General features: G+C 33.1%; 1 protein-coding gene across 1 annotated transcript; it reads left to right on the top strand.

Moving 5' to 3' along the window:
- Positions 1–1,417: 1,417 nt before the first annotated feature.
- LOC107190143 lies at positions 1,418–9,225 on the top strand. The gene is made up of 5 exons (XM_015578897.1): positions 1,418–1,505; positions 6,939–6,974; positions 8,207–8,456; positions 8,561–8,741; positions 9,199–9,225. Exons 1-5 carry the CDS (start codon positions 1,418–1,420, stop codon positions 9,223–9,225), a joined length of 582 nt encoding a protein of 193 aa, XP_015434383.1.
- Positions 9,226–10,600: the final 1,375 nt, after the last annotated feature.

The raw sequence follows: 10,600 nt of genomic DNA, 5'->3' as shown, positions 1-10,600 counted from the left end.
AAGCTGGAGAAATAATAAGATAAACATAGTCGATATGAGATTTATTAGGATAGTGAAGTATCTATTCAAAATTCACTAAATTCAAGCTTTAACTTTACTGAAAGTTCTCTCTTGAAAGCACACGTTTGCTTCCGACGTTGTATGCTTTTTAGTGAAACTTAATTGAATTATTAGAAAATTATGAGACCGCTATATGATTCAGTGCTTTTTATTGCGTTTAACAAGTTTTATCAAGCTAAACTTGTTGTTGATATATCTAACTTTTACGTTCTAATATACCTTTTTTTTACTTCGCGTGTCGAAGGATTCATTTACCTCGGTAGTCTTATTTGGAGAAGAATGATGTAATACTAGAGAATGTTTCTTCGGTGTTACGACCAATTTTACTTTCAACACATTTTTTAGCTGTTCTTTAATATTAAAAACTGCATACTGTACAATTTTTCTTAGAAACAATCATACTGGCGATAAGAATATTAAGCCTGAAATCCATAAAAATTGAATTCCTTTGTTAGAATTACATATGAAAATCAGAAAATAATTGCCTAATTTTTGTAAGTTGGAAAAATATGTAGATTTTCAATAAATTATCTTATGGATTTCATTTAGTAGACTTTATTTATAGAAACTGGAATAACAATTTATTTATTCCGTTAAGATAAATTAGATTTCTACCAGGCTTCAAATGAAATAATAACCCCATAAAATTTTCTTAAACTTCGTAATATACTCAACTATAAATTAGATTTCTACCAGGCTTCAAATGAAATAATAACCCCATAAAATTTTCTTAAACTTCGCAATATACTCAACTAAATTGTTTTATTGCCATCAAACCGCACACACCTAAATTTTTGAACGGCTGCAAGCCATATGCGCTTAGGTAAATATAGGAACATTTTATTACTTTCGAACAAAGGCTGATTCCAAGAATCCAGGAACAATGCGTAAGGAGCTATATTTCCTTTCTTCTGTCTCGCTTGTATATGACACGCCTACAACAACGCGTCTACCAATTAGCCATAAGGGAAATATCGACAGTTTCGTGAATATTTTGCCAACATAGAAGGGTCTCCCCTCTTTGTAGATTTTCTCATCGTCATATCCAGCCTGAATTGTCAGTCAAAGTTTCACCATTGAACAGTCAACCTCTGTATATCGATCCGCGTCATTATTGTTACCTCCGTTAGTTTACTTCTTACTTTTTATTGAATCATTTATCGTGCTCACCTAGTTGTAATTAACATAATATCAACTATTAAATTAATAATATAATAAGTGATTTCTAATCTACTATATATTAATAATATAATAAGATTTTGCGAAGCTCTAAGACAATCGCGCTGAGGACTTCGTGACGCAGCAATTACTTAAACGTGTATTCATTTCTTTTCCACTTCAGAGTGCAACTGGTCACATGGCGATCGCTTCGAAACACTTAGCGACGGTTTTTATACGCACTTGGATCCTCATGATAATCTTCTGCTTTGCGGGCAACGCAGCGGGTATGTAGAAATTTTAATCTGTACTAACCTATCTTTTACATACACTTGAATTAATAATCCTTGCAGGTGTTAACACTAGAACTATCAAAAAAGTCAAAATGACTTGTCGGTACACTCTTATAACGATGAGTAAAATGTTATAACAATAGATTTTCTCATACGTTTTGCTACTTTTATTACGATATGAAAATGAAGAAGTTAGTTAATTTAAAAATTTTTAAATTTTCAAAAGTTTTAAACAGACGTAATTTTCCCTCATCTACGTTTTAATATGATTCACCACAAAATGTTTCCGGGAAGAAATATTAGAAGGTTCATATGATCAAGTTAGCTGGTAAATAAATGTTTTATATTCATTTCCTTGTAATTAATTCCCAAAGGGAAGTTACATTTTTACCAAGTCCTCTAAAGACGTTTTCGAAGACGTGATTCATCTTTACTAGAATTACCTTAAAAATCAAGTAGGATATTATAGCGGCCCGATGTTCGTTTCATTTATGAGACTGAAGACTCCTCCCGGTGTAGAAACTTGCGAAGCATGACATTATTACTAGAGTGTGAACAAATAAGAAAAAACTTACCGCAGTTAATCCTGTTTCCCAGACACACAGAAAGTAATAACGCGCATTAAAAGTGCGCTAGCTTCGCCTTTCCCCCTGATGTAAACTTATTAAACGGGTTGTAGATCGCAGAAGTTCTGGAAACATTCAGCGAAACGTGAGATCGCGATCTAGGGGAAAGAGATGCCATGCGTTAAAAAAGTTACGCACGTTACGCAGTTCAGGTGATTTCACTCGAACTTTGGTTACTTAATTATGAGAGTCAGCCGTCAACTATTTATTGCATATTAAAAACTGCAACTGAGTACTGGTACTTTTTGCTTGTGGTTGATTTGTGGAGAAACTTGTCTATTACTGAACGAAAAAATATATACATATAAATTACGATAAGGATTATTTGTAATCTATGTTTGTGTCTGTGTTGTAAGAAGAATATGTGACAGATTAAAATTTAGGAAGATTAGAGAATTCCATTCAATTTATTTATTGCTTTATTATGCTATAAATATAGAGCACAGAATTACGTGTATTCTGTATAAACCATAATAATGGTACGTACTGTCTATAGTGTAGTAATTCTTTTCTTAGTGTTACATTTACTCGGTGTTTGTAGTATTCCATTGTTAATTGTGCGAATATTTTCTTGTCGAAATGAAAGTTTTTCCTAAAAGAATAAAACAAGGCAATGGAATTTTTTCATAAATTTCTTGTTTCTGAATACTGTTCACTTTATTGTTCACAATATTCTCCAACAGTGTATCTAACGATAGCATGTCTTCATTTAACATCAAATTCGTAATTTAAAATTATAGGAAAGAATAATTGCGAGAGAAACAAGGAAATTTATTACGAAGCCACAGTCTGCAACTATAAAGAATGTGACAGGCATTATAGTTTTAATTGTTCGTTATCAGGATACCACAGCAAAGTTTCTATAGATAATTTTATTTAGTACGTTGCATAATTATAGTTGTACAGAACTTTTCCTTATTTGATTATCTTATTACTCGATGCAAATATTTCTCGCTGGAGATCTTTCTTGGTAAAGGTTAATTTAAATAAAAAGCAGCACAAACGATGAAAGCGTTGCCCTCAAGTCCTTCGTTACCAAGTTGGAAAAGTTTCCATTCTGTCAGTGAATAATTACTAAACTATGCTTTTAAGTCATTAAAGTCTGACACGGCAACAGTAAATTTTGTAGAAATATGGAAATATTATTTAATGTTATGCACCTCTGAAAAATTACTATCAAATTTTTTCTTCAAATAACAAACCTACTTCTACAGTCAATATTAACAATTTCAGTTTGTAACGCATACAAATTATGGATTCATATTTTTATCAAATTGTATCCTTCAATAGCAATTTTATTTCTTGTCTCGTTGAATTTTGATTTCTTACCTGGGTTGGGGATAATGAAAATAAATCTTCACGTTTTGACAAGCCGCGCGCAATTTTCTAAACATTAACATACGTGATTGATAGGTTGTGTCAAGAGACTGTTATTAGATGCAAACCGTATACATAATAAGAAGACTGGCTTAAGAGGGACTAACGTGAACAATAATAACGAAGTTCGTGTAACATCATTAATGGGATCATCCGCGGTCGACTGATCCCAGTTTCCATCGGATACCGGAAATTTTAATTGTATATTCGGGGCCCCCGTTTACAGAGTATAAGATTAACAACTTCACACGTTCCTGGAGTTCCCGTCCTCGGGTACCTGTTGCTAATCCTCGGAAACTGAGCTCCCGTTCCCTCATCGATTTACGTTTTTAGCGAGAATCACTTAAGCACGTAGATACAGTAATAAATAAAAGTTTAGAATCAAAAATAAGACAGAAATTATTTGCTTTGGATAAGGAACGTAATGTCAAACATTTTTATTACATAATAGCTAATGAATTATTTATTTATATACATATATATAAATTTTAATAGGTAAAATAGAATGATACCTATATTTTTTGACTGCACAAAATGACATCGCCTGTAAAAAGTACCCCTAAAATGGGGTAATTGTTTACCACGAAATAATACCGCGTTAATTGAGGGATGAGAATATACAGAATATATTTATAACACTGCAAACTTTAATAATGAACAACCATTTATATATTCCTCACCGACTTAATAGTATTTATGTGAAAGACGTGTAATCGTTGGCCCATTTCCTCATCTTGAACTCATGACCATTACAGTAGCTATGTAATAAGAACCTCACGGCAAACGAAGGAATTTGTTTTTTGAATAAATTCCTACATCATTAGAAGAATAGGTGACCGACCACGTGTCGTATTGTGAGAGTAAACACACGTTCTATCGCAAATACGTTTAGGACTTCTGGTTTAGCGATGATACGGGTAGATGGGGAGAAAAAGTAGGAAAAAATAAACGAGAAAAGAGAAGACAGGGCAGAAAAAATAAAGCAAATGAGAAAAAGAATTGTGATGTATTTGGGAGCTGTTAATGAGTGGGAAGAATGGGTTCGTAGAGGTTGGGTGACAAAACAAGGGAAGGAAGAATAGAGGATACAAAAGAAGTGGTAGGGTGAAAAATGAATAAAAATATCGATAAATTGAAAACTGAAATACATTTGTTGTATAATTTCCGATAATGGTCATATATTTATTATATAAATTATTAACAATGTTCTAATAGTCCCGAATTTCAAAAGAATGGCATTCGAACATCGTCGTTCGTTCTAAATAATATCTTCACCCTTCAAAAGATGCTAGAAATATTTAAATATCTCCCAGGCGGTACCTGCAATTTGTTGGAATTGTCTACAATCACTTTCTGCAAAGATAGAAATCTAGAAAACACGATCAGATAAATCGAACATGTCACACAAACACCTCTTGTCACTTTCATACGGCAACAGTTCACCTGTGAACTTATTTTAGCAGATATCTCGTGTACGCTAATGTTTCTATTCTCAAGTATTCTCTAGCGCAACATGTCCATTGGGCAACGGTGACGAAATAGAATAAAAGGAAAAGTCTTGACAGTGAGAAGACGTGAGAAGGGAAAGTAGAAAGCAAAGTGGCTGCAATGGTCCATCGTGAATATAGGGATCAGAAAATCAATTGTTGGCTTTGTCAGATAGCCGATGCAACTGGATATGAAAATGGCTGTTCTCTCCCGTGTCTTTTCCACTGACATACATTTTCGTGAAACATGGCATTCGATCTAATTATTAGATATACACAAAAGTGAAAAGGCCGTTTTACTCGTAAATTTTTATTAGGTCTACTAATAAAACTAATCGATTGTTTTTTTTTCGGTAAATTATATACTTGTTCCAAAGCCAAATACTCATGCTGCGTTAAAAATATTTGCCACAAGTTTGTTTTACAAATTTTCTATTTCGAAGGAACCGAGTTTCAGAATGGTTGATACTTATTATACTGATAATTAAATTTTGATGATATTTAATTTAGAAGTTATGACAGTACCATGATATTCATTCTGGAAGACCCTATTTGTAATTTTTGTAATGTATAAGGTAGCTGTAAATCAACTCGGATAAGCTGTAAATTTTCCCAAAGTGAAGGTAGAAAATAAATGGCCGCAGTGACATCTTTAACGAGATTTAACCCGCTGTGACGTATACTTTTTTGCAAATGCGGTACGTAACTGGTGAACGTAGTTCATGTCTCTTCGTTATATTGGTTGCTACCATTTATAACTTTGCATATAAAATTGACGGAAAAAGGTAATATACAGCACAGGAGTTAGTGAAACAAAAAATTTCTAATTACTCGGGATTTATTTTCTTATATTGTGGTAATTGCATTCTATAGATTGTAGAAATAAAAATTATGTAGCTATTTGGTTTCTCCATTGACCATTGGCCAGCAGGCGTCTTACCTTCTTCGAATCCTACGTGTTTACAGTATTACGATCACGATATATGTAACTTCGTCTCGTAGTACACTCTTCACTAGTTCGAAAAATGTGTTTGATTTCAGTTTTATATCAGTGCTTGCACAGTCAACTTCGATTCTTCGGCTAACACCTTCTTTGCGATCTCATAGAAGAAAATATAGGTCGCGAATGTTTGCAACATATCTGTAATATTCATAGGAAAATTGATAAAAAGTGTGTTACGTATTCAATGTGCGGATTGAGTGTAAATATCGTTTCTTAGCACTTTATGTATTTTTCTTACCTTATATCATTATCTGTAGGCTTGTATTTTTGAAGCTTTATAATTTCGGATTCTTCTATAACGTACGATAAACATTAAACGTGGTTTCGAGATTATTACAGAAGTAACATCTAGCACACACTTTCGTAACAAGCAACGCTATATTATATTTAGTATTTCAATAAAACGTTTGCGTAAATATTAGTCGATGATTTTTGTTGAAGCAATTTTTTGTGTATTGATATCACTTAATTTCACCGTTATTTGTTCCCGTTCCGATTGGAACATGACAAACGAGGATGTGTAACACGAACTTGTGTAAAATGAAAGATTCAATTTGATATAAAAAAGAAACATTGTGCACAATCGTTTTTGTGCCTTGCGTCTTGCGTGGGTTTCAATGAACCTCACGTATCCTTTTCAGTTTTATATACACGGGGGTACTTAGGGGTTCTGTTGAATTTTTAATTAAGCCAGTTCACCGCGAATAGACCCGCCGCTCTGGTTATTTTAGGTGGAATTTGAACAATCCTAATTAGATGCGCCCACGTTCAATTTCTCTTTAACATGTCATTCATGAGGTAAAGTACCGCCGAAGTTCTTTTAGAAATGTATAATATTGGGTCATCCCATAAGTTGTACGTCTTACCGTAGACCTGAATTTACAACAATGAAATTTCAATGTGAATTTGTATTAACAAGTATTATGTGTTTCAGGTTCTTGCCTGAGCTATGGGCATTCATGTTGGGGAGGTATGTTTTCATTTATACGTGCTATTATAATTATATTGTGGTGTATTCCCATTTGTGGATCCTGTAAACATGAAAAATATGGTAAAAGTGAAATTCTCATATGTTTTATTGAAACATTTGTCATATTTCTATTAAAACATATCTCTTAACAAAGGAAATACTTACATTTCTATTTAACACCAGCTTTCGTAAAGTAGTCCAATTAGAAAAACAATTTAATTTACTACTAAATTATTATATTACTGTAAGAACATTATTTAGATGTTATTTAATCGATTACAATATATTTTTAAGACATGCATAAACGTCCATACTGTATTGCAATAATAAGGTAACAAATTTCGTCCTTTTTATAATAACCGTAACGTCCACGGAATAAAATCTATATACTTTATAAGATTAATTAGCGTTGAAACTGTTTCCTTACAAAAAACCCTTTAATACTGCACGGAGTCAGAAGAAGAAATACTTCGTAATGTGTCTTCTGAAACTAGATACGTACATCGAAGCATTGTGACGTAACAGAACGGAAACGGTGTTTCTGTATACGCATTTATATCGAAACAATTTGCTGGTGCATCTCTAACGATGGCGCAGATCGTCTTACATTCAATGCCATAAAGGGTCTTATATTTCCCTTCCACGTGCATTTATAATATGCACAACCAAGTATAAAATGAAATAATATTCTTAAAACGTGGGAGACTTGGTTATTAAAGAACACTAAATAAAACCTTCTTTGAGACCTTCATGAATATACGTGCTTCTAAATACGACTGGCTAGTGTGTCTGAACATTGCGAACTATTTCTCCTTGTAACGACGGTACGGTATTATCAGTTGGATGATCTATATTGTATCGTACCACTTCACATAAAATGATTATAAAGAAATAAAATAATTTCGCATCACTGTTAATATTTATAGTCGTAATTGCAAGAGTATATAATTAATAATAAAATGTTCGATAGCAGAATTATGTTCGAACAAAATCAACTTTCTTCAAAATAATGACCTATACAAACAAGTATATTTTGAAGTGATTTTGAATTAATGTTATCAATTAACAAGAATCTCCTGAACATGTACAGATGCATTAGACTGTTTTATTAAGAAATCTTAAATTACAAAGTCCATATAATCGAGGGTCTGTTGTATATGTCGGATTAAATTAAAGTTCCAGAAGATTTGCTCAAATACGTTTTTGACAAATACGTTCAACTGTTAAAACAGCTCACGGGAAACGTAGCGGAGGACATAACAACGCTTACTTTGTTCCAACAAACACGATGAACGATGTACAGCAAGATGTACCTTCGTTCGCGAAGGAGCAATGGGTATTATCTCGTCTGATCGCTCGACCTTTGATATCTACCAAATACAGAGGACGATGGGACATACCGTTCAAAATAAAAACGCATTTTCCACAGCACTGGGAAAATCGTGAGCTTAACACACGTGTGATCAGCGATGAACCTCTTAGGTGAGTTTAACGGTAATATAGGAAGCAATTAAATATTTAACAAATATTTTATAGGTTTTATTATCGGTGTCGGAGAATATTTTATAACATTACATTTTATACAGGGATCAAAATAATAACGAAGACGATGACGAAGGGAAACAGAGAAACATTAATGATATGCATGGCATAGTGGGAAGGATTAATGAAGGCCAGAAGGATGTCCCAGAAATATTCTTAATATCAAATAACGGTGAACACGAGCAAGACAGGAAACCACAAAATATAGAACTGATCAAATTTCTGGTGAATTGAAACGTTGATTAATTTATATTATATTATACATTAACCTTTAACTGATGAGGTATAAAATTTATTAGCCTTCACTTATTAGGCAACTAGTTATTTTGCATTCTCAAGGAAGACAACATCGAAACAAAGAAACATCTCTTTAAGTAACTACAGAACAAAAATAAAATATTCTAAAAATATTTATGGGGCACCTCAGACCCCATCGGGACAGTTAAGGGTTAAATTATTGAGTTTTACGTACACTCCGGTTCGTAATTATTAGAACGTTTACCGAATTTGAAATAAATGATAGAAGTAACAAGGCACTCAGAAAGTGCTATATTGATGGAGAACACTTGTGGTAAAATACATAATAAGAGTGGTGCACAATAATATAATTTTTATAAAACTTTTATAATCCTTATGAACGGCAATGTACATTATGGAATTAATTCATTACTTTTATTTTCAGAGCGATTCCAGCGATAATTTGGAATGAAACGATTCCAACGCTACTGTGAAATACAATGTAAAATAGAAATTGTCATAAATGTATTGTGATTGAACTTAAAAAGATATTGTTTCAACCACTTGATTAGTGATTCTTTTTCTCGAATAAAAATTGAGTGACTGTCTTATGAATGCTTGTCTTCCTTTCCCGACAAAATACAATTTTTTACTATTCTTTTGATTTCTATTTGTTATAAGAGAGATTGTTATAAACATTACATTATCGAAAATATTTAATTTATTGTGAAATAATTTAGAGTAAGCCAAATATTCCATACTCAAAATTATAACAGTTATGTAATACCAGACGTCGATGATACGCCGTGGTAGTTACTTTTAAGTTATTTGTAAGATTTTGTAAAAAGGGAGGTAGATGAAACTAATGATTCCATCGATGTAATTACGGTTACATAGATGGGATTGGGTTCCATCTAGCTTTCCTTGGGTCTCCAGTCGCAGCAACCTCCTCGTGGTGAGACCTGGGCAATTGGTATTATCTTCGGTAAAGTATTATAAACTGAAGGTAATACCAAGCTAATGGCTGCGAACTTAAAATTAATTTCTCTAGTTATAAAAATGAATCTAAGATTAAATATTTTTGGTAAACGTTTGTAGTGATTGTTAGTGTCTGCCGTCATGCATACCCCGTTTAGTTCACTTTGGACAGCTCTTATACCATTATGCGGATAGCTTCAGCCTTGACCAAGCATTGAATTTGAAGCTTAAAGAACGTAGATTAATCCCTGTATATATATAATAACAATAAACATGTTTAGTTCACTTTGGACAGCTCTTATACCATTATGCGGATAGCTTCAGCCTTGACCAAGCATTACATTTGAAGCTTAAAGAACATAGATTAATCCCTGTATATTGATAATAACAATAAATGATCAGAACACTGTTAAAGTCGCAATTTAATCGCGGAATACCACTATTTTTTTGACCGGTGGCGCCGCCCGTGGCAAATTGCTCAAACTGCTAGCCAAATTATACCGACAAGTAAGTGAAAATTTCTGCAGTTGGAAAAACGCGAATATTTCAGTAATTAAGCGTTCAAAATGACCGTCGTTAGTCTCAAATTATTCCTGAAGACTTAATGTATCGACCCAATACTTCAGGACCCCAGAATTAGTAAAATTATTTAGGTCTGAATTAATAAAGCCCCTTATGGAGTGGCAACCTTAATTGCAAAACTATGCATTCACATTTACACCGCTGAACGGGCATCATTTTTCTTCGTCACGCATTAGATTCGATATTCAAGGGACATAGATTAGTTCTGTCTAGCTGCTGGGAACCAGTAATTACAAAAACATTGTTAAAATCATATTTGTTTGAAACGTTTGAAACTGTATCTCGTC

The sequence above is a fragment of the Dufourea novaeangliae genome, unplaced genomic scaffold, assembly GCF_001272555.1.
Source record: "Dufourea novaeangliae isolate 0120121106 unplaced genomic scaffold, ASM127255v1 scaffold168, whole genome shotgun sequence".
In the NCBI taxonomy this organism is placed as follows: Eukaryota; Metazoa; Arthropoda; class Insecta; order Hymenoptera; family Halictidae; genus Dufourea; species Dufourea novaeangliae.
Note: the sequence above shows the minus strand (reverse complement) of the source record. Positions and strands in the feature narration are given on the sequence as shown.

Coding starts and splice junctions, on each gene's coding strand:
- LOC107190143 (XM_015578897.1), top strand. CDS start 1,418: ATGGCGATCGCTTCGAAACACTTAGCGACGGTTTTTATACGCACTTGG. Junction 6,975..8,206: donor TGGGCATTCATGTTGGGGAG/GTATGTTTTCAT, acceptor CTGTTAAAACAG/CTCACGGGAAACGTAGCGGA. Junction 8,742..9,198: donor TAGAACTGATCAAATTTCTG/GTGAATTGAAAC, acceptor TTTTATTTTCAG/AGCGATTCCAGCGATAATTT.